We start from the raw sequence: 25,051 nt of genomic DNA, 5'->3' as shown, positions 1-25,051 counted from the left end.
CGGGGTTTTAGCGTTTGGGAACAAAGGCTTTGGACTACCAAGTTACCACTGTATATTCTTTCTGCGGCACCCCTGGGGGGCTCTGGAGTGCAGTTAGATCACCCCTTGCCTGCAGAGCTGGCAGCCTCTCGCCCTTTTTCGAACACGCTCCCTTATGGTATCCTCAGCCTCCTCCCTTCTCCCATCTCCTTGGGAGTCCTTTGCCCCCGATCTCTGAGCTGCCCCTCCTGTCCCACAGAAAGGTGCCTCCTCACACTGCCCCACGGGGCCTGGAAAGAGGGTGCCCCCAGGCTTAGTGGCCCAATGGAGACAGGGCAAAGGTGAACGTGAGGCTAGCGCCTTACTTTGGCAGGCAGCAGCGGGCACTCCTTCAGCACCAGGCTCTCCTTCATCACCAGGCACTCACCTCCCAGGCAGGCCTTGCACACAGCAAGCACGAAAAGGACTATTATTATTATTGTTATTATTTATTATTTGTACCCCGCCCATCTGGCTGGATCTCCCCAGCCATTCTGGGCAGCTTCCAACAAAGATTAAAAATACATTAAAATGTCACACATTAAAAACTTCCCTGAACAGGGCTGCCTTCAGATGTCTTCTAAACATCAGGTAGTTGTTTATCTCTTTGACATCTGGTGGGAGAGCGTTCCACAGGGCGGGGGCCACCACCGAGAAGGCCCTCTGCCTGGTTCCCTGTAGCTTTGCTTCTCGCAGGGAGGGAACCGCCAGAAGGCCCTCAGAGCTGGACCTCAGTGTCCGGGCAGAACGATGGGGGTGGAGACGCTCCTTCAGGTATACTAGCACAGTGCCTGCCCGCCCAGCCTCTGGTCTGCCCATTCCCAACAGCAAGGGCTGGCTGGCAGGGCTCCCTCACCTGTTTGCGAACTTACTCTCAAACCGCCTCGGCTCCAGGCAACCAGCTTCTTCTTTGGCGATCCCTCGTAGCCGAGTAAGATTGTCTTCCATAAACACAGTTTTAACAGTGAGTCCGTAAGTGACTGCGGAGGCCAGTTCTGGATCCATACATCCTTCCACAGTGGGGACATTGGTTTCCGGGCTGGAGTTGATCACGGTGAGGGTTTGCCAAGCGTGCCTTCCTCTTAGCACGTTTCTCCCTTGCGTCCTGAGTTCGAGTGTCTTCAAAGCCCATGACACCTTTGGTAAAGGCTGTTCTCCAACTGGAGCGCTCGCAGGCCAGTGTTTCCCAATTGTTGGTGTTTATACTACATTTTTTAAAATTTCCCTTGAGACCGTCTTTAAACCTCTTTTGTTTACCACCAACATTACGCTTTCCATTTTTAAGTTTTAATAGAGTACAGTGGTACCTCTGGTTGCGAACGGGATCCGTTCCGGAGCCCCGTTCGTAACATGAGCAGAACGCCGCCTGCGCGGGTCGCAATTCGCCGCTTCTGCACATGCGTGTGACGTCATTTTGAGTGCATGCGTGAGCGGCGAAACCCAGAAGTAACCCGTTCCGTTACTTCCGGGTCGCCACGGGACGTATCCTGAAAGAACGTAACAAGAGGTATAACTGTAGTTGCTTTGGAAGACGATAATCAACATGACCAGTCCAACGAAGTTGATGTTGAAGAATCATTGCTTTCACACTGGGGATCTTTGCTTCTACCAGTACACTGACATTACTTTGCCTGTCTTACCAGGTGATGTGTAAATTTTTTCAGAGACACCGTTGATAGAATCTTTCAAGGACTTGGAGATGGCTCCAGGTAACCAGCACCCTCTGGCCAGCGTCAGAGGCGCCATTCACCTGCGGCGCTTATAGCCAGGGCTGCTGCAACAAACAGCTGTGCAAGCCTTTGGGAGGGAAATGAACGGATTCCTATGCCCCACAAATAACCCAGAGATGCATTTTAAATAAAAGGACACATTCTACTCATGTAAAAACACGCTGATTTCTGGACTGTCCACGGGCCGGATTGAGAAGGTGATTGGGCTGGATCCAGCCCCCCGGGCCTTAGTTTGCCCGCCCATGGAGTTACCCTTTCTCAATTTAGACTGGAGCCCCCTCGGGGCAGAGACTTGCCCCTTTCTGCTTAGGCGAGGCTGCAAATTGCCGAATAGACTAGCGGAACCCAGGCAAATGGAGACAAGAGCAATCTTATCCCAGCCTCTTCTTTCTCCTCAAGGGAGCAATGGCCGCCCCACAGCATCTGATTTCTTGCACCCAGATTTATAAGGGTGAGTCAGTTGGAAACACTGCCGTCCCACGCAGAAGAGGAGGGTGGAGCCTCTTTGCAAACCATTTTTATGAGTTGCAAAATGGGCAAAATAGCCTCTATGGATCTAAGACTATTTCAGTTGATTTTATACTTGACTCCCGTATATCATTTGTTATCTGTACCCTGAACTCTTCACTCCATTTTTGTCTTATCATATTCTAAATCACTTTGTGCTTTTGAACTGCTAGGTTGGGAGGAGCTGGGACCGAGCAACGGGAGCTCACCCCATCGCGGGATTCGAACCGCCGACCTTCCGATCGGCAAGCCCAAGGCTCAGTGGTTTAACCCACAGCGCCACCCACGTCCCAGGTTCATGATACAACTGAACAAAATTAAGAGCAATAAACTCATTCACTTGGTTTGTAGTTTGACAGCATAACGGACCCCCTTGAAAGGTGGAGAGCTCTCCTTCCTGGGCTGTTTTCCAACAGAGCTTGGACTGCCGTTCTTGCGCTGCGATTAGACTTGAAGACCCTTCCAACTCTGTGAGTCTGTGATTTTTACACCAAGAATGTTCCGGCAGTGGACTGGGAGAGGCTGACTGTCAAAAGCAGGGGTCAGCAAACTTACTACGCCTTGGGCCGCTGTCTCCAGCGCCAATCGCGTGGCAGGCCGGAGAGCAGGGGAGCACATGCCCATACACATACGCACACGCTATTTCTGGCGCACTTCCGAGTCGGAGGAGCATCGGAAATAGCTTGTGCGCATGTGCACGGGCCTCCGACCTGGATGTGCACAGGAAATAACGCGCATGCGCAAATAATGCTTGTGGGCAGCCGCGCAGCGCTGGTAAGAGCGGGTGGCGGGAGTTGCTGCAGGCCAGATAAACGAGTCCCTCGGGCCTTATCCGGCCCGTGGACCTTAGTTTGGTGACCCCTGGTCAAAAGCCCCGGAGAGCACCCCCCGGTCCGTGCAGACGTTCTTGAACACACCGACCGCCTGGCGCTGTATAAAGCAGTTTGCTATGTTTCTCTGGAGCCAGCCCATTCCTAGAATCATAGAATTGTAAACTTGGAAGGGACCCCAAGATTCATCTAGTCCAGCCCCCTGCAATACAGGAATACCAGCTAAAGCATCCTTGACAGATAACCACCCAAGCTCTGCTTAAATATGTTTAATAGGTTATTCCAGTACATATCCCAGTGGTGATGATAGGGAAACTGGTGCAGATAAACTCCATCTTCCTCCCATCCCCTGACCCTGTTTCCAGCCTCCTTTTCCTCCTGTTTCTCTGGGCCCCTTCTGCAGATGAATAATAATAATAATAATAATAATAATAATAATAATAATAATAATTTATTATTTATACCCTGCCCCTCTGGCTGGGTTTCCCCAGCCACTCTGGGCGGCTTCCAACAAAATACTAAGACACAATAGTCTATTAAACATTAAAAGCTTCCCTAAACAGGGCTTTCTTGGGCTCCATGATCACTGCAGATGGTGACAGCAGCCACGAAATTAAAAGACACCTGCTTCTTGGGAGAAAGGCGATGGCAAACCTAGACATCATCTTAAAAAGTAAAGACATCACCTTGCCGACAAAGGTCCATATAGTAAAAGCTATGGTTTTCCCAGAAGTGATGTATGGAAGTGAGAGCTGGACCATAAAGAAGGCTGATCGCCGAAGAATGGATACTTTTGAATTCTGGTACTGGAGGAGACTCTTGAGAGTCCCATGGACTGCAAGAAGATCAAACCTCTCCATTCTGAAGGAAATCAGCCCTGAGTGCTCACTGGAAGGACAGATCCTGAAGCTGAGGCTCCAAGACTTTGGCCACCTCATGAGAAGAGAAGACTCCCTGGAAAAGACCCTGATGTTGGGAAAGATGGAGGGTACAAGGAGAAGGGGACGACAGAGGACGAGATGGTGGGACAGTGTTCTTGAAGCTACCATCATGAGTTTGACTAAACTGTGGGAGGCAGTGGAGGACAGAAGTGCCTGGCGTGCTCTGCTCCATGGGGTCACAAAGAGTCGGACACGACTAAATGACTAAACAACAACAACAACAACAAAACAGGGCTGCCTTCAGATGTCTTCAAAAAGTCTGGCATCTGGTGGGAGGGAGTTCCACAGGGTGGGTGCCACCACCGAGAAGGCCCTCTGCCTGGTTCCCTGCAACCTGGCTTCTCGCAGCAAAACTTCCAAAAGAAGAGATGGTTATGGAAAAGCAGCTGATGACCTTGATCTCTAAAATAAACAACCCTGCGGATGGGAGTGAGGATTTGACCTTGAAAGATTTTACAACTGAACCAGAAAAAACATCTTTGGAGTTGGTGGAAAAGGAGTCTGGAGGGGAAAAAGTGCAGGAATATGAACTTGTGCAGCCAGGGAATAGAGAACTCTTTTGGATTACAAGTTACAAGAGAAGAAAAGCAAAGGAGAAAGCCCACGGACATCATGGAGCTAAAGTCAAAGGAATAAAGAAACACAACTGGGACTTTCTCCTTTTTTCTGGCCTTGTTGATTGTGATTTCGAGGAACTTTTGTTAGAACTCTGGCAGCAAACCCGAATGGAAGGTGATTGGAGAGAAGGTGAAGAGACTGTGTTTAACATCCCTCGAGACTTGGATCCCTACAAGAAGGACTACCAACAGAACAGGCGGAGAGAGACTCAAAGGGACTTAAAAGCCTCTGATGTGAGAAATCCGGGCTAAGAGTTCTACAAGAGGACAGGGATCTGGGAAGGGACAGATACCAGGGCGGGGAGGAGGGGGGGGAAATCTAACTTCATCTTATGATTTTTGGGTTTTATAATCTTAATTTAGATTCTAATATGAAAAAGTGGAATTTATGGTATAAGAACATGGATCGATCTTAGAAAATGGATTTAATGCATATAAGAGAACTAGATAATTAAATTGGGCCTAGCAAAGGGAATTAAGTTTAAGTATAACAAGAACAGGTTGAAGGAGTGAAATAAGAACTTGCTGAATTATACAGGAGAATTGGGATGCATGGGGTGGGGTGGGGGGAAGTCAAGAAAGAGGGCGATGAAAGAATCTATTTGTATTCTTCTTATTTTTTTTTTTCCTATTTTTTTTTTTGTTCTTTTTATTTTTGTTTTGTTCTTTTTGTTGTTATAAAACTCTGAAAACTCAATAAAAATTTATTTAAAAAAAAAAAAAAACTTCCAAAAGAAGAGACAGTCACAGGTGGTTTTGAGAGTCTCTGAGAAGCAGCTGGATCCAGCCATTCAGTTGTCTTTGAGGAACAGCTGGAGGAGGGGGGAAAATATCTCTCCTTCCCTCTCGCCTCCTGCTCGATATCATATAGGCGCTGCTTAATTAAATTATTTGCTTTAATGAAGCCCAGTGTTAGGAACTGTGGTGGTGATAAACCAGAAAAGTAAAGCTTTCGGTTGACAATTTTAGTCTTAAGAGCTCCCGTGACAATCTTGCAATACTTGCGATCAAGTGAAGATGCCCAACGGCCAGGATTGCACCAGACATCTCTATAATCTGAGGATCCTTGGATCGGGACTGTTTTCACACACTAATACTACAGCCTGTAGAATTCTAGCAGTTCTATTTAATCTGCACAATCGGAATGAATTTCCGGAACCAAAACGCTTTTTCTGTGAAGCCTGAGCAGGGAGAAATGTTATAGCTAATTGTTGTCACTTGTCTTCACTTAATGCACCCTACTGCCCTGTTCACTGTTGTGAAGACTATTCTTACGTTTTGAGCGGTCTGTGTCACCACTAAGAAAAAGAGGTCAGAACAGGCCAATATATTTGCAGACTGTCCCTGGGTCAAGTGATTTATCTTCTTAAGTTCTCAAAGTTCTCAACCTAGCTCAAGGTTGTCATCTGAAAGGACGTGGGTGGCACTGTGGTCTAAACCACTGAGCCTCTTCGGCTTGGTGATTGGAAGGTCGATGGTTCGAATCCCTGCGACAGGATGAGCTCCCGTTGCTCTGTTCCAGCTCCTGCCAACCTAGCAGTTCGAAAGCACACCAGTGCAAGTAGATAAATAGGTACCGCTGCGGCGGGAAGGTAAACGGCATTTCCGTGCGCTCTGGTTTCCATCACGATGTGCTGTTGCGGCAGAAGCGGTTTAGTCCTGCTGGCCACATGACCCGGAAAGCTGTCTGTGAACCAACGCCGGCTCCCTCGGCCTGAAAGCGAGATGAGCGCCGCAACCCCATAGTCGTCTTTGACTGGACTTAACCGTCCAGGGGTCCTTTACCTTTACCTTATGCCTGTCATCTTTTGAATGTTTTATGTAGATTTTCAGTTTCATTGTTCTGTGTGGGACAATGACAATAAAGATACCGTTTATCAATCTGAACTAGCCTGATGTTTAACTGATAATTGATCACAGTCACTCATCCTTTGAAAAGTTAGGCTTTAGTCTTGCTCCAAAATGGCACCAGACATTCCGTTTGGCGACTGTAACCTTTGTTCAAAGGAGCCGTTTGGCGCCTAGCTTATACAGTGATACCTTGGTTTACGAACTTAATCCGTTCTGGAAGTCCGTTCTTAAACCAAAGCGTTCTTAAACCAAGGCGTGCTTTCCCATAGCAGCGGGGGACTCAATTTACAAATGGAACACACTCAACACGTTCTGCTTCCAAGGCAAAGTTCACAAACCAAAACACCACCTTCTGGGGTTGCAGCATTCTTAATCCAAGTTGTTCATAAACTAAGCCGCTCCTAAACTAAGGGACCACTGTATATCTGAGTTTCTCACTTCATAGGATCATTGTAGGGATTAACATGAACCATTCACCCTTGGAGAAAAAGATGGGAGATTAATGCAATTAACCGGTAAATTTCTAACCCTAATTGCAATGGGGTGTGCTTGGCATTTACAAAGACCTGGATGACAGCGTGCAGGGTGGGCTCATATCTCTTTAAGGCACCCCAGCCAGTTGCTTTATCCCAGGTTAGCTTAAGGTCACCGTCTTGTGCTTCCTCAAACTTTACCAGCCTGCCAAAAGGGAAAAAAAGAAAGAACCGGGAGCCAGCAAACCAAAGGTTAAGCGTCAAAGTCTGAACACCTGGTTGCAGAGAGGTGGGAATTGCAGAGACCTGTCTGGAGCTAATCTGTTGGAACAGGGCTGCCTTCTGGTTTGCAAACTCCTCCGAAACATGCAAGCTGTTAGGAGAGGGAGCAGACCCCCCCCCCACAAACCACCTCACAAACACACACACACAAAATGCTGGAGAACAGGATTCTCGTCCTTGCCTCCTTGTAATTTTCTGCTCTGCCTTTAAGAGAGGACCTTGCAATAATTAAGTATCTCCAGATGCAAGGCTAGCCAATTAATTTTCTTTGTTCTTGGCTGGGGGCAGAGGGGAGGAGATATTTCCACCAGAACCTCTTGCTGTTCGAGAGAGATGGAGGAGAGATTTGGGGGGGGTGTCTCTCCACCCACACACTCCTCCCCCCCAACTCTGCGTCGTGCAAAAAAGTATGGATCCGATGATTCCTTGTAACATGATTCGTCTAACTCCCAAAACAGAGGGGAGTGACAGGGCAGATTTAGGCTTAATTGGAACAGGCTTATATTTTATATTTTATTTTTTTGGATTCCAAAGCAGGCAGGGAGTGTCAGGATGGGGGCAGGATTCTTCCGCAAAGCAAAGAACACAGGGACGTTTTTGTTCCACGCTCTCTCTCTCTCTCTGGGATGGAAAAAAGTTTGGCGTCTGCCAGCTGTGAGCCTTTGCGTTTGCAACCGCCCAGTTCTGGTCTGAGAGAGGTGTGTCGGTGTGAAACATGCCTGCATTCCAAAGTTTATTAATAGAGACCCTCCAGGGGGGGGGGGGGCGGAGGCAGGGAAAAAGAATTGCCCCACAGTCTCCAAAGTTCAGGGGTTGGAGTCTGGCTCTCCCAGCAGGCCAGAGGGTACGATGCGAGATCGGAATCAGCAAATTCCTGGATCCCAAGAAACCAAGGTCTTGCTTAAAAAAAAAGTAGGGTTTGGAGGTTATTTTCCTGCAACTTTCTTTAAACACCGCATAGTGAAACTGTGTTACAGTGGTACGTCGGATTACATACGCTTCAGGTTACATACGCTTCAGGTTACAGACTTCCATAACCCAGAAATAGTGCTTAAGGTTAAGAACTTTGCTTCAGTTTAAGAACAGAAATCGTGCTCCGGCGGCACAGTGGCAGCAGCGGGAGGCCCCATTAGCTAAAGTGGTGCTTCAGGTTAAGAACAGTTTCAGGTTAAGAACGGACCTCCAGAACGAATTAAGTACTTAATCCGAGGTACCACTGTATCTGCAAGAGGTGTGCAGTGGTACCTCGGGTTAAGTACTTAATTCGTTCCGGAGGTCTGTTCTTAACCTGAAACTGTTCCTAACCTGAGGTACCACTTTAGCTAATGGGGCCTCCTGCCGCCACCGCGTAATTTCTGTTCTCATCCTGAAGCAAAGTTCTTAACCCGAGGTACTATTTCTGGGTTAGCGGAGTCTGTAACCTGAAGCGTCTGTAACCCGAGGTACCGCTGTACCGTGGTCACCAACTGGAAAGGTTTTTTAAAAAGAGCCATAGAAACACATGGAGAATAATAAACTAGATGACATGAGACTCTTAATCTCAAGATTGTGGGTTCAAGCCTCAAATTGGGTAAAGATATTTCTGGGTTGCAGCGGGTTTGACCAATGTGATCACTTCCAGTTCTATGATTCTACCATTTAGGAGGCAACTAACACAATAGGGACGCGGGTGGCGCTGTGGGTTAAACCACAGAGCCTAGGACTTGCCGATCAGGAGGTCGGTGGTTCGAATCCCCACAACGGGGTGAGCTCCCGTTGCTCGGAAAAGCACTTGTTTCTGGTGGAAAACTGCAGCGCAAAATTGCGGCGCCCAGAAATGGCCGCCGTCCTCTCGTGAGAAAAAAACGGGGTGTCCCGGTTTTCCTGGGATGATTGCGGGGGCTATGCCTTTGTGCTGTGGAGATGGTGGTCGCAGGTGTGGGACTCTATCCCGTTCCGTTGGCCCAACTCATCACGTCCGCGCATCTCGCTTTCTATCCTCTCTCCAGGTTTGGGCCCGCCAGCGGTGCGAAAACGGGCGCTTCACCTCCGCCGGAGATTGCTGCGACCTTTGCCCCCCGGGTTTCGGGGTGGCCACTCCTTGCGGGAGCGCCAACACCAAGTGCGAGCCATGTCAAGGAAGTAAGTGGCAGAGGAATAATAATAATTATTATATACTCCGTCAATCTGGCTGGGTTTCCCCAGCCACTTTGGGCGGCTTCCAGCAAAATATTAAAATATTCATCAAATATTAAAAGCTTCCCTAAAGAGGGCTGCCTTCAGATGTCTTCTAAAAGTCAGAGAGTTGTTTATTTCCTTGACATCTGATGGGAGGGCGTCACCACCGATAAGGCCCTGTGCCTCGTTCCCTGTAACCTTACTTCTCGCAAGGAGGGAAGCGCCAGAAAGCCCTTGGAGCTGGACCTCAGTGTCCGAGAGAGCAAAGCCTTCTGCTATGAGCCAACTAGATAAATTACGTAGGCAAATCAATATGGGGAAAGCAAAATGTCCCTTAGAGAAGGACCTGACTTATTTCACTTGAAGCTTGATTCTGTTTTATCTGAAGTTTTAATGTGTTGTAAACAGGGTGGATTTGATTTAAATCAAATTGATTTAAAGCACAATTTAAATCACTAGTCAGTAAGACTCGATTTAAATCATTTTTATTTTTTTACAGAAAGACTCTTTCTTGCTGGTATAATCTTAATATTTACAAACAGAGATTACAAACTCATAAAGATATGTATAACACAATAATCCGTTACAAAGATTTTCTCTTTTTCACTCGACAATAGTGTTGATCCTTATAATTTATCAGCTTGCAGATGGAGACTCAGTTTCAATCCTAGAGCAGGAGTCAATTATGGATTAGAAGCCAGGTTTGTAATCTCTGTTAGGATCTGTAATCTTTATTTGAGTTTGTAATCCTTGTCAGAATACATACTTTTGAATGGGTTAGTTTTTGTTACTATTGACTATTGATTTGTGAGTAGGGACCACTCCCACTACTGAAATTTACATTGGCCTGAGTTCTTGGTGTGCTTTTTTCTTGGTACATTCACCATATTTTTCGCTCTATAAGACGCACCAGACCACAAGACGCACCTAGTTTTTGGAGGAGGAAAACAAGAAAAAAAATATTCTGAATCTCAGAAGCCAGAACAGCAAGAGGGATCACTGCGCAGTGAAAGCAGCAATCCCTCTTGCTGTTCTGACTTCTGGGATAGCTGTGCATCCTGCATTCGCTCCATAAGAGCCAGTGTGGTGTGGTGTTTAAGAGCGGTAGTCTCGTAATCTGGTGAACCGGGTTCGCATCTCCACTCCTCCACATGCAGCTGATGGGTGACCTTGGGCTAGTCACACTTCTTTGTAGTCTCAAAGAACGGCAGCCCATCAGTGACGGTGAGAGCCAGTGTGGTGTAGTGGCTAAGAGTGGTGGACTTGTAATCTGGTGAACCGGGTTCGCTTCCCCTCTCCTCCACATGCAGCTGCTGGGTGACCTTGGGCCAGTCACACTTCTCTGAAGTCTCTCAGCCCCACTCACCCCACAGAGTGTTTGTTGTGGGGGAGGAAGGGAAAGGAGAATGTTAGCCGCTTTGAGACTCCTTAAAGGGAGTGAAAGGCGGGATATCAAATCCAAACTCCTCTTCTTCTTCTTCATAAGACTCACACACATTTCCCCTTACTTTTTAGGAGGGAAAAAGTGAGTCGTATAGAGCAAAAAATACGATAATAACAAGAACTCCTACTTATCTAACATTACCCTTCCTCTCTCCGCCACAGGTGTGACGTTCTCCTCCGTCGCCAGCGCCACGGAGCCTTGCCAGCCTTGCTCCGTATGTCCGGGCCATGCACTCCTACTGGATGCCTGCACCCCTGCCCACGACACAGTCTGCACTGCCAGCTGCCCGCGGGGGCATTACCACCCTGCTGGAAATGGGAGCCAGGGCGTCGGGCAGTGCCTCCCTTGCCAAGTTTGCCCCGAAGGCTACGGAGCCGCGATGCCCTGTGGCCCCAGCAGTGATGCCGTGTGCCAGAGGTGCCCGGACGGCTATTACTCGGAGTCGAAGAGCTCGCTGGAAGCCTGCCAGCCCTGCCGGCAAGCGTGCGGCAAAAACGAGGTCATGATCCAGGCCTGCACCCCTCTCTCCGACACGCTGTGCATGGGTAGGTACATAGGCGCAATGGGAGAAAGGTGAAGCTGGTTTTATTTTATTTTGGGTGCCTCTCTGCCCTCCGGGACACGGGTGGCGCTGTGGGCTAAACCACAGAGCCTAGGGCTTGCCGATCAGAAGGTCGGCGGTTCGAATCCCCGCGATGGGGTGAGCTCCCGTTGCTCAGTCCCTGCTCCTGCCAACCTAGCAGTTCGAAAGCACACCAGTGCGAGTAGATAAATAGGTACCACTCCGGCGGGAAGATAAACGGCGTTTCCATGCACTGCTCTGGTTCGCCAGAAGCGGCTTAGTCCTGCTGGCCACATGACCGGTACGCCGGCTCCCTTGGCCAGTAAAGCGAGATGAGTGCCGCAACCCCAGAGTCGTTCGCGACTGGACCTAATGGTCAGGGGTCCCTTTACCTTTACCCAGCCCTCCAGATTTTGCCAAAAAGATTTCCGCGCATACCAGTGCTCTAGGTTTGGCACAAGTGAGCTGAATGAAGGCACACTTCTCACCACTGCAGAACCATGAAAGAATTTGTTTTATTCATTCGTTCATTCAAAAGAAAAATTTTCCTTAATAGTTTTTATTTGATTTTACAAATTCATTCACACCCATAATCACAAATAATAAAAAATTACACAAGATTATTCCAAATCTCAAGACTTTCCTCTGTGGGTTCTTTAGGTAACTTTTTAAAACTGCATGTTATAAGGTAAAGGTACCCCTGCCCGTACGGGCCAGTCTTGACAGACTCTAGGGTTGTGCGCCCATCTCACTCTATAGGCCGGGAGCCAGCGCTGTCCGGAGACACTTCCGGGTCACATGGCCAGCGTGACATCGCTGCTCTGGCGAGCCAGAGCCGCACACGGAAACGCCGTTTACCTTCCCGCCAGTAAGCGGTCCCTATTTATCTACTTGCACTTAGGGGTGCTTTCGAACTGCTAGGTTGGCAGGCGCTGGGACCGAACAACGGGAGCGCACCCCGCCGCGGGGATTCGAACCGCCGACCTTTCGATCGGCAAGCCCTAGGCGCTGAGGCTTTTACCCACAGTGCCACCCGTGTCCATATAATATAATATAATATAATATAATATAATATAATATAATATAATATAATATAATAAGTCCATCTAATTTACAATCCTCAATTGTCTCTAAAATCTATGTATCATTGCAGGAGTTATTTAAAACCTGCCAAAGAGTTCAGGTGTTTACAGTGGTCTTTCTAATGTGATATAAATTTGTCCCATTCTTTGTTGAAGTTTTGGTCCTCCTGGTTTCTGATTTCCCCAGTTAATCTAGCCATCTCTGTGAAGTCCAATAATTTCATAATTATTGGACTCGTTCGTTCAAAAATTCTGTTGTGGTCCAACCCACGGCAGCTCACCCCAGCGATTAAAAACTAGTTTTCTTTTGCAGTGGGATTATTATTATTATTATTCATTTCATTTCTATACCAATTTATCTTTTAAAGGAAAAACCTCAAAGCCGTTTGCAATGCATGAAAATGTCGTGTAAAACAATCCAGAGCAAAACAAATTCACGCTTCAAGAGAACTATTTCAGATCCTTCTCTAAGTGACAATTTGTTTTCCCCATATTTAAATGCATGCTTAATTCATAGAGCTGCTCCATAGCAGAAGGACACTCTGAGGGAAGTGTGGTGTAGTGGTTAGAGGGAGATCAGGGTTCGAATCCCCACTCAGTCCTGAAACTCACTGGGTGGACTTGGAGTCTGTGGCAGCCTCTTCACCCGCCTCACAGGGTCGTTGTACGGATTAGATGAGGTGGGGGGTGAACCATGGACTCCTTGGATAAAAAGGTGGGAAGATAAATGCAATAAATTAGCTCTTCTGCCGACCTGCTTAAGAATATCATGAGAAAACATCGAGTGAAGGAACGTGGTTTTGAGAAATGTGCAAAAATCCATTCAGCATTGATGCTTCTCTGTTAGTTAGATCAGACAGCATTTCTGTACCTCTCCCAATGACCCACTCAACACAGCCTACAGTATTTTGCCAATTGAATTAAAAGAACAATTCTTTTAAAAATTATGGACTCACAGCTGTCCATGGAGGCGCAGGTCAATTCTGTGTCCAGGGCAGCTGTCTACCAGCTCTATCTGGTACGCAGGATGAGACCCTCCCTGCCCGTGGACTGTCCTGCCAGAGTGGTGCATGCTCTGGTTATCTCCCGCTTGGACTACTGCCATGCACTCTACATGGGGCTACCTTTGAAGGTGACCCGGAAACTACAACTAATCCAGAATGCGGCAGCTAGACTGGTGACTGGGAGCAGCCGCCGAGACCACATAACACCAGTCCTGAAAGACCTACATTGGCTCCCAGTACGTTTCTGAGCACAATTCAGAGTGTTGGTGCTGACCTCTAAAGCCCTAAACGGCCTCGGTCCTGTAGACCTGAAGGAGCGTCTCCACCCCCATCGTTCTGCCTGGACACTGAGGTCCAGCTCCGAGGGCCTTCTGGCGGTTCCCTCCCTGCGAGAAGTGAGTTTACAGGGAACCAGGCAGAGGGCCTTCTCGGTGGTGGCACCCGCCCTGTGGAACGCCCTCCCGTTAGATGTCAAGGAAATAAAGTGGTACCTCGGGTTAAGTACTTAATTTGTTCCGGAGGTCCATTCTTAACCTGCAACTGTGAAGCACCACTTTAGCTAATGGGGCCTCCTGCTGCTGCCGCACTGCCGGAGCACGATTTCTGTTCTCATCCTGAAGCAGAGTTCTTAACCCGAGGTACTATTTCTGGGTTAGCGGAGTCTGTAACCTGAAGCCTCTGTAACCTGAAGCGTCTGTAACCCGAGGTACCACTGTAAACAACTGTCTGACTTTTAGAAGACGTCTGAAGGCAGATTCCCTGTTTAGGGAAGTTTGTAATGTTCAATGTTTTATCGTGTTTTTAATATTCTGTTGGGAGCCGCCCAGAGTGTCTGGGGAAACCCAGCCAGATGGGTGGTTTAGAAATAATAGATGATGATGATGATGATGGTGACTTTGCTGATTTGGGCATCCATCTTGCTGCTACAGTAGGAAAACTTTCCCCCGAGAGAGGAGTGCTTGTGTCCATCGCCGCCGTGAACTTCGCTGCTCTCGCTCTCCCGCAAGGCCTTTCAAGCTTTGTTTCAGAGCTACAGTTGCGGTTTTTTGTCTGCGAGAACAGAGTCTCCCTGGGTTGCGGCTAATCCACCTTTTGTCCGCGGCTCCTGCCCCTAATCCTACTCTGGCTGTCTCTCTCTCACATCTTCCTGACTCAATTCACCCTCCCTGAGCACCCTGCTGTCCTGAGAAGGCTGCGATCACCTCGCAGTGTGCGGATGGGAGAGTTTTGCTGGGGTGGGGGCCTCCGTGGCAAGAGGTTTCCACGGCCGACCCCCTCTCCCTCTGCGTGTTCCTTCAATCTTTCGCTCCTTAACATTCGCCGCCTTTTGGAACGGCGTCTCTCGCTCCAAGCCGTGGGGCTGGGGGCGGTTGTGTGTGTGGTTTGGTGGGGAGGAGGGGGGAGAAACGGGGCTGTGAACAAGTCCCGGAATGAGACAGGACCCTTGTGGGATTTGCGGGGAGGACAGAAAAGAACAGCAGGGGGAACGAGTCTCCTATCGGCAATATTGTAGGAATTATCCCTGTCGTTCCCCCTCCACAAAATATATTCAGTTTTCCAACAGCATGAATACTCTGCAAACCCACCCTCCCCTGATTTTCTGTCCTCTCCAACTCAGCCCTGGTTTTCTCACTCCCCTAAACTTGAAATTTATTAACGGCATTGAAAGAGGCTTTGCAACCAAGCTGGAATCCAGTGTTTCGGGGACACGACCCAAATTCCCTGACAGAGCAGGTGCTTTGAATGCAGAAGGCCCCAGGCTAAGCCCCAGGTGTCTCCCCGTTGTTGTTGTTATTGTTGTTGTTGTTGTTGTTGTTCAGTCATTTAGTCGTGTCCGACTCTTCGTGACCCCCTGGACCAGAGCATGCCAGGTACTCCTGTCTTCCACGGCCTCCCGCAGTGTGGTCAAACTCATGCTGGTAGCTTCCAGAACACGGTCCAACCATCTTGTCCTCTGTCGTCCCCTTCTCCTTCTGCCCTCCATCTTTCCCAACATCAGGGTCTTTTCCAGGGAGCTTCTCTTCTCATGAGGTGGCCAAAGTATTGGAGCCTCAGCTTCAGGATCTGTCCTTCCAGTGAGCACTCAGGGCTGATTTCCTTCAGAATGGATAGGTTTGATCTTCTTGCAGTCCATGGGACTCTCAAGAGTCTCCTCCAGCACCAGAATTCAAAAGCATCCATTCTTCGGCGATCAGCCTTCTTTATGGTCCAGCTCTCACTTCCATACATCACTACTGGGAAAACCAGAGCTTGAACTATACGGACCTTTGTTGGCAAGGTGATGTCTCTGCTTTTTAAGATGCTGGCTAGGGTGTCTCCCTAACAGCTGGGAAAGCCTCGTGGTCTGAAAGCCTGGGTCTTTGGCGCTGATGCCAGTCACTGCAATACTGGGTTGGATAGACTAAGGGTTTGAGTTACTTTTAAGCTGTCTTCCTGGGGGCTACTGTGAGGATATTTTTTTAGTTAGATCCTTTATTAGGCATAGCAAACCACACATTATCAAACAGAAACCGTATACAAATTGTGCAAAATAGGAACTCAACATAGCAAGGTTTGTCCCAGTCATATCTTTGACTCCAGAGAAAATCAATTTGCTTAAATAATACAATACAGCACTACCGAATCCCCGGTCAATTAAGAACCACTAATTCTCTTTATAATGGCTCAGCCTTTCTACACGGACAGCACTCAAAAATCCAGCCACTATTAAAGTAATTTGATCATTCCTGTCCGAAAGCAGGTCCTGAACTGTTGGTAGCATAGAAACCTGCCTATTAAGTTGTAAGGCCTCTAATAATTTTCTCCTGGCATAAATGCCAAAATCACAAGGAAAGAAAATATGCTCCAAAGTGTCAGGTTCCTGTTTACTATATTTGCAGAGATGCTCTGGTTCTGGGAGAGCTAAATATCTTCCTCTCGCTGTGAGGATATACAAACTAGGGATGGGCTCTGATACCGGTTGCTCAGTGAAAGGGCAGCTGCCTTGCATGTAGAATGTCCCAGGTTCAAAACTTTGCATCTCTCAGGTAGAAGAATGTCAGCTGGCAGGGCTTGCGAATCCTTTTTTTGGGGGTGAGGGCCTTAGGTCAGTTGCAGAGCGGCACTTCCTTGCCTGCAGAACACCCCAAATTCAGTCCCTGGCCTCTGCAGGCAAGGCTGGCAATGCCCTCTGCCTCCCAAACATTTCTCAGAGCATCTTTGCACTTTCCCGGTATACTTTCTCCCCTTCTGCATTTTATTCTTACAACGGGACTGCCTCTCCTGGTATGTCCCACGGAGGACCTTACGGTCTCCAAACAAAAACATCTTGGAGGTCCCGGGCCACAGGGAGGTTACGCTGGACTCAACCAGAGCCAGGGCCTTTTCAGCTGTGGCCCCGACCTGGTGGAACGCTCTGTCCCAAGAGACTAGGGCCCTGCGGGACTTGATATCTTTCCGCAGGGCCTGCAAGACAGAGCTGTTCCACCAGGCCTTTGGCCAAGGCACAGCCTGACCCTCTCCTTTGGTAATTCTCACAGAACTCTAGCCCAATGGTTGCCATTAATTTGATTTGAATTAATTTTATAATGAAATGATTTTAGAATGTTGTATTATTTTATTGTTGTTAGCTGCCCTAAGCCCGGCCTCGGCTGGGGAGGGCGGGATATAAATAAAAAATTATTATTTATTTTTATTATTAACAACCCTGAGAGGTAGAAAAGATTGATCGGCTCAAGGTCACGCGGTGAGCTTAAGCGGAGATTTGAACCCAGGTCTCCCAGTGCCCTAACCACATTGGTGTAACCTCGCCGCCGATTGCTTTAGATGACAAATCTTGCTTATTCTTGCAAAGGAAAAAAAATAAACTCGCCTGCTACGTTTTGGCAAGCTGATATCAAGCTCTCGCTCAGAATGAGAAGAAAATGTCTGAAAGCTACTATAGAAGAGAGCTTCTTTTATTTTGAGAAAATAGCCCGAGCTTCACAGCAATCCCCACCCTCCGATCCCCCAAAATGCTTTCATTTTCTCCGTTTCTCTGCAAGAGAGAACAGATTCCCTTTCTTCACTTCGCTTTGGCAGAGACAACCGTCAAGATCGTCTCCTTTGGCTGTGAACGTCACAAGCAAAGTGCACTAGGGCACAGAGGCAGAAGAAGCGAGGCCAAATGGCTTTTGGTAGAGGTCTGGACATGGCCTTCATGAACGCTGGGCTGTTGCCTTTCATACTGTGGATTTTGGAATATATGCATAGCTGTCAACCGTCCCTTATTTGGCGGGAAACTCCCTTATCCCAGCGCTGCTGTCCCTTATTGATGATGTGCCTTAAATTTCCCGGGTTTCAAAGGAAGCAGCTCCTCTCCCTCCCTCCCTGCCGGCCAGGGAGGAGGGAGGCTCCAACTGTGTGCCTTGGCTGCGTTGCTCACCCAATAAGGAGTCTAAGAACGACTGGAGGGGTGGAGCTTGCATGTGCCGATCAAATCGGCCGCGTTGCCTGGGGACTCGCCTTTGCTCAGCGCTTCCCAGCGGAGAAGTGACGGTGGTTTTCCTTGCTGCATCCCCTTTCCCGGGTTGCTGCACTGTGGGAACCACTGCTTGAGGCTTCGTTTCGCTGCTGGCTAGGCTTTCTGCCTTTGGCTCGGAGGGGCTCAGAAGTCGAACATACCTGTGTGCCCTGAAAATCCCTTATTTTGGCTGCTGTTCCCTTATTTTCGAGGCTGCTGGTCCCTTATTTTCAAATCTGTAAGTTGACAGCTATGGATATACGGAATAACGGCCACACTCAAAGCCGGGCTGAGGAACCTCTCCCCCTTGTCCCGGGCGTCTCTAGACTACAACTCCCATCATTGTGCTGATTTTGGGATAATGGCAGAGCTGGCCCTACCGCTAGGCTCCCCGCAAAGCTATTTTTCGACCTTCCTGACAGGTTTAGATCAGGATCGCACAAGAAATCCCTCTTGGACAAAACACAGAGACATTAGTGCGCTTCCAGGGGTTGAGACAAACCGCTGCGATAGCGGCAGCCAAGCGACCTCCAAGGGGCAGTGAGTCTGGAGGTCCTGGGCTGCCCAGACGACAAAACCCTCTTCTCAGCTTCACTGAGAAAAACAGAGTAAGATGTTGGGCACCCGCTTGGCTGCCAGAAGGAGGCGTACAAGGAGCCATCCAACTGCCTTAGGGACCCCAGTCTGGATTTGTGTAGGCTTCACTTCTTAGCCTCTCCTACTCCCAATGATATCCCGCAAGTTAGCAGAGGTTTAGGATCAGATATTTCCTTCTCTTAGACAGGCTCCCTTCCCAAGATGATGACCTCTATCTGTCCCTCACTTCCCTCAGTCTACGGCACGTGCCATCTATCTATCTACAGCCATACTTCGGGTTGAAGTTGCTTCAGGTTGAGAGTTTTCGGGTTGCGGAAGTAACAGAATGCGTTACTTCTGGGTTTCGCCGCTCGTGCATGCGCAGACTATCAAAATGACGTCATTCGCAGACGTGGCGAATCATGACCCACACATGTGCAGGCGTGGATTGCGTTCGCTTCAGGATGCGAACGGGGCTCTGGAACGGATCCCGTTCATATCCAGAGGTACCACTGTATCTATCTCTATCTATTTATCTATCTATAATTTTTATTTTCCCCCAATTAATATTTTACATTCACATCATCATTATCCACTATACAGTGGTACCTCGGGTTAAGAACTTAATTCGTTCTGGAGGTCTGTTCTTAACCTGAAACTGTTCTTAACCTGAGGTACCAGTTTAGCTAATGGGGCCTCCTGCTGCCGCCACACAATTTCTGTTCTCATCCTGAAGCAAAGTTCTTAACCTGAGGTACTATTTCTGGGTTAGCGGAGTCTGTAACCTGAAGCGTCTGTAACCCGAGGTACCACTGTACTGCTCTGGCTCTTAGAGCCTGTTGACTTTCAAAATTAACCTTTATATCATTGCCATTTATATGTTTCCCAATTCTAATTACACTCATTACAGAATGACTCAAAATTTAAATAAAGATAGAAAATTTCTCATTGCAAGTCTTCAGACGACCTTGCTAGTGATGTTAATTCCTTACAATGATCTTTCAAACATCGTATAAATTTACCCTAGTCCTTTTGGAATACATGAATACGTGCTGGTTTCGGATTTTTCCTGCCAGCTTCGCCAGTTCTGCAAAGTCCATCATCTTCATCTGCCACTCTTCTTTCGTTGGGACTTCTTGCTGTTTCCATTTTGGATAAAACAACAACAAACAAACCTATGGTCACATAAAGCATCCTCAGTAAACACACGAGATGTAACTGGCTGTGTTCTTAGATAAATAAGGTATACTATTCATTGTACGGGACGCGGGTGGCGCTGTGGGTAAAAGCCTCAGCGCCTAGGGCTTGCCGATCGAAAGGTCGGCGGTTCGAATCCCCGCGGCGGGGTGCGCTCCCGCTGCTCGGTCCCAGCGCCTGCCAACCTAGCAGTTCGAAAGCACCCATGGGTGCAAGTAGATAAATAGGGACCGCTTACCGGCGGGAAGGTAAACGGCGTTTCCGTGTGCTGCGCTGGCTCGCCAGATGCAGCTTTTTCACGCTGGCCACGTGACCCAGAAGTGTCTCCGGACAGCGCTGGCCCCTGGCCTCTTGAGTGAGATGGGCGCACAACCCCAGAGTCTGTCAAGACTGGCCCGTACGGGCAGGGGTACCTTTACCTTTACCTTTATTCATTGTATACCACAGCGACTTCTATGCCATAAGATCTAGTGTCTTGTAATATCACACATGTTCTTTAACTTCTGATGAAGCCCAAGACGGCAAAACAAGGCCAATATTCCAGAAATCCTTGTCTTAGACTCTGTGAAAGGATTTTGTGGAACTGTAACAACCTTTCATGCAGATTGTTTGGACTTTATGAACAGACAGGTGGAATGGACACCATTACATAGATGGACCTTATGCATGAACTGACTAGAGAATGATCCGATCCACTGGGTCTTCGGCTTTGTTCGTTTGTTGAACTTTGTAAGTTACTTCCGTTGAAATTTACAATTTGATAGAATGAATAGTATACCTTATTTAACTAAGAACACAGCTGCTTACCTCTCGTGTTTTTATTGAGGATGCTTTATGTGACCATAGGTTTGTTTGTTGCTGTTTCCATTTTGGGAACAGAAACTGGCCTTCTTGACCGCTGGACCAACTCTTGTTCTCGTCTGCTCCATCCATCAGAGCCTGTCTTCACATGCAGGCAAAGTTCCTAACTCTTTGAAGGTTTGAGACCCATCAGCCACCATCACCTGGTTGAGCCAGCCAGTCGAAGCCGTTTCCCAGGATTGTGGCCGCGTGTCACAGCTCCTGGAAGCCACAGGTGAGAGCTGAGTGCAGTCTGGAGACCAAAGGATGACAAACTGCCCCAGAAGGAGCATGATGTGTCCCCCTTCCAGACTTAAAGGTAGAGGTGAAGGGACCCCTGACCATTAGGTCCAGTCGTGGCCGACTCTGCGGTTGCGGCACTCATCTCGCTTTATTGGCCGAGGGAGCCGGTGTACAGCTTCCGGATCATGTGGCCAGCATGACTAAGCCACTTCTGGCGAACCAGAGCAGCGCATGGAAACACCGTTTACCTTCCCGTCGGAGTGGTACCTATTTATCTACTTGCACTTTGACGTGCTTTCGAACTGCTAAGTTGGCAGGAGCAGGGACCGAGCAACGGGAGCTCACCCTGTCGCAGGGATTCAAACCGCCGACCTTCTGATCAGCAAGTCCAAGCGGTACAGTGGTTTAAACCACAGCGCCACCCATGTCCCTATTATTCAGGTAAATGGACCCCTGACCATTAGGTCCAGTTGTGGCCGACTCTGGGGTTGCAGCGCTCATCTCGCTTTTCTGGCCGAGGGAGCCGGCGTACAGCTTCCGGGTCATGTGGCCAGCATGACTAAGCCACTTCTGGTGAACCAGAGGAGCGCACGGAAACGCCGTTTACCTTCCCGCCGGAGTGGTACCTATTTATCTACTTGCACTTTGAGGTGCTTTCGAACTGCTAGGTTGACAGGAGCAGGGACCGAGCAACGGGAGCTCACCCCGTCGCGGGGATTCGAACCACCGACCTTCTGATCAGCAAGTCCAAGCGGTACAGTGGTTTAAACCACAGCACCACCCATGTCCCTATTATTCAGGTAAAGGGACCCCTGACCATTAGGTCCAGTCATGGCCGACTCTGCGGTTGCGGCACTCATCTCGCTTTATTGGCCGAGGGCGCCAGCGTACAGCTTCCGGGTCATGTGGCCAGCATGACTAAGCCGCTTCTGGCGAACCAGAGCAGCGCACAGAAACGCCACTGACATTCCCGCTGGAGCGGTACCTATTTATCTACTTGCACTTTTGACGTGCTTTCAAACTGCTAGGTTGGCAGGAGCTGGGACAGAGCAACGGGAGCTCACCCCGTTGTGGGGATTCGAACCGCTGACCTTCCCATCGGCAAGCCCTAGGCTCTGTGGTTTAACCCACAGCGCCACCTGCGTCCCTAGACTACCAGACTTAATGTCCCCCTAACACCCCACGGCTGCCTATACAGTGTGCATTGAAAGCACATTCCTTCCTCGAATAATCACAGCAACTGTCGTTTGCCCCTCGCCGAGCTACAAATCCCAGCGCTACAATTCCCAGTATTCTTTGGGGGGGGCATGTGCATTTTAACGTGCTTTAAATACATGGGATGTGCTCAGTTGCTTGTGACAAAGGAGCATCAGAGAGGATATTATAGAATCATCGGCCCATCATTCCTACGGCACCAACAGTTGCAGGGACAGCTAGGAGCCACAGGTGAGAGCTGAGTGGACATTAAGAGCATGATGTGTCCCCCACCAGAGGTACTAACCCTTCTCTAACTCCCCATACTGTGCTGTGGAGCAGATATTCAGCTTTCTGACCCTCATATATTTGGTCCTGTGAAAAGAGGCAGCACAGCAGAGCAGATCATCTTTTTCCTACCTACTGTTCTCAAACAAAATGTTCCTTTAATGCCGATTCTGCACATGTTCAGCCAGCCGCACTATGCACTGCGACTGTGCCCTGTGTGCCCTGATCCGCTCTGCCTCGGGCTGCAAAATGTCTCAGAGCAGCGCTGGACGATGGGAGTCAGAGTCCCAACCATGTCCAGGAGGCCGCAGGTCTCCCATCTCTGCTTTCGGAATCCCAAGTCGACTCAGGAGACGGAGGTAATATTTTCCCAATTAGCAAAGCCTCCGAGGTCCGCAGAGCTTGTTCCGAACGCTTCATTGTGCTTAAAGATGCAGAGGAATTTATTCTACGCGCCACCGCCCCCCCCTTGTTTTCCCGTCCCGGCGCATATCTCCTCCTTTCATCTCCACAACTCGAGTCAGACTTTCTGCTGGAAAGTGGCGAAAAGGAATTATCAGCGGTTTTTGCACATAGTGTTCCTGTTACTTTTGAGTTGAGCCTCTTTTGCACTTCCTATGTCACGCCGAAATCAGGACCTCTTAGGATGTAACAGATTTTGGGGGACAGGAGGCGGGCAGGTGTGGGGGAATCCCTGGTTCTGAATGGGGTAACTGTACCCCTGAAGGACCAGGTGCGCAGCCTGGGAGTCATTCTGGACTCTCAGCTGTCCATGGAGGCGCAGGTCAGTTCTGTGTCCAGGGCAGCTGTTTACCAGCTCCATCTGGTACGCAGGATGGGCCCTTAACTGCCCGCAGACTGTCTTGCAAGAGTGGTGCATGCTCTAGTTATCTCTCGCTTGGACTACTGCAATGCGCTCTACGTGGGGCTACCTTTGAAGGTGACCTGGAAACTACAACTAATCCAGAATGTGGCAGCTATACTGGAGACTGGGAGTGGCCGCAGAGATCATATAATACCAGTCTTCAAAAGCCTACATTGGCTCTCAGTATGTTTCTGAGCACAATTCAAACTGTTGGTGCTGACCTTTAAAGCCCTAAACGGCCTTGATCCAGTATCCCTAAAGTATCTCCATCCCCATTGTTCTGCCTGGACACTGAGGTCCAGCTCCGAGGGTCTTTTGGCGGTTCCCTCCCTGCGAGAAGCCAAGTTACAGGGAACCAGGCAGAGGGCCTTCTCGGTAGTGGCGCCTGCCCTGTGGAACACCCTCCCGTCAGATGTCGAGGAAATAAACAACTACCAAACTTTTAGAAGACATCTGAAGGCAGCCCTGTTCAGGGAAGCTTTTAATGTTTAATAGGTTATTGTATTTTAGTGTTCTGTTGGAAGCCGCCCAGAGTGGGCGGGATATAAATATTATTATTATTGTTGTTATTATTATTATTATTATTATTATTATTGTTATTATTATTATTATTATTATTATTATTATTATTATTATTATTATTATTCACACCTGGAGTTCGTGCTTCTCATGATGGAAAGGTGTGGCCAAACATCTGTTTTGCAAACTAAATCCCAAATTGATCTCCAGGCACTGCCAGCCAGTGCCAGCAATACTCAGCTGGACTGGACAATGGGGTCATATCCAGACTGTCACTGTTTGTCATCAGGCATTTGAATACATGCTGGAAATTTAGATTAGAACAATTAAAAGTGGGGTAAAGCACTCTGTTGCAACGAATCCACTTTAAAGAGGAGGAGTATATATCTTGATCCATAACCGGTAGAGAAGGTAAGAAGAAAACAGAGCACACAATATAATACCATTAAGGGCACTATTAAATGTAGAATTAAAAGCAATGTAAAATATAAAAAGTGAGAAATACAAAATAATTATATTAAAATGATTTTTAAGAAACAATGTAAGGTTTGTTGTTGTTTAGTCATTTAGTTGTGTCCGACTCTTCGTGACCCCCTGGACCAGAGCACACCAGGCACCTCTGTCCTCCACTACCTCCTGCAGTTTGGTCAAACTCATGCTGGTAGCCTCGAGAACACTGTCCAACCATCTCGTCCTCTGTTGCCCCCTTCTCCTTGTGCCCTCCATCTTTCCCAACATCAAGGTCTTTTCCAGGGAGTCTTCTCTTCTCATGAGGTGGCCAAAGTACTGGAGCCTCAGCTTCACGATCTGTCCTTCCAGTGAGCACTCAGGGCTGATTTCCTTCAGAATGGAGAGGTTTGATCTTCTTGCAGTCCATGGGACTCTCAAGAGTCTCCTCCAGCACCAGAATTCAAAAGCATCCATTCTTTGGCGATCAGCCTTCTTTATGGTCCAGCTCTCACTTCCATACATCACTACTGGGAAAACCAGAGCTTGAACTATACGGACCTTTGTTGGCAAGGTGATGTCTCTGCTTTTTAAGATGCTCTCTAGGTTTGTCATTGCTTTTCTCCCAAGAAGCAGGTGTCTTTTAATTTCGTGACTGCTGTCACCATCTGCAGTGATCATGGAGCCCAAGAAAGTAAAATCTCTCACTGCCTCCATTTCTTCCCCTTCTATTTGCCAGGAGGTGATGGGACCAGTGGCCATGATCTTCGTTTTTTTGATGTTGAGCTTCAGACCACATTTTGCGCTCTCCTCTTTCACCCTCATTAAAAGGTTCTTTAATTCCTCCTCACTTTCTTAAATGATTTTTAAGAAACAATGTAAGGTAGGGTTGCCATATTCCCAA

At 48.4% G+C, this 25,051-nt stretch overlaps 1 protein-coding gene across 2 annotated transcripts in view; it reads left to right on the top strand.

The window, feature by feature from the left end:
- The window catches only part of LOC114607263 (tumor necrosis factor receptor superfamily member 16-like), a 50,706-nt gene that overhangs the window by 15,769 nt on the left and 9,886 nt on the right, over positions 1-25,051 (top strand). For both annotated transcript variants that reach the window (XM_028750297.2, XM_028750298.2), the window contains exons 2-3: positions 9,238-9,370; positions 11,012-11,395. In XM_028750297.2, the coding sequence (XP_028606130.2) occupies positions 9,238-9,370; positions 11,012-11,395 (517 nt within the window). The remainder of the gene's footprint in view (positions 1-9,237; positions 9,371-11,011; positions 11,396-25,051) is intronic.

The sequence above is a fragment of the Podarcis muralis genome, chromosome 12 (assembly GCF_964188315.1).
Source record: "Podarcis muralis chromosome 12, rPodMur119.hap1.1, whole genome shotgun sequence".
NCBI classification, from domain to species: Eukaryota; Metazoa; Chordata; class Lepidosauria; order Squamata; family Lacertidae; genus Podarcis; species Podarcis muralis.
This window is presented reverse-complemented; position numbering and strand designations above follow the sequence as displayed.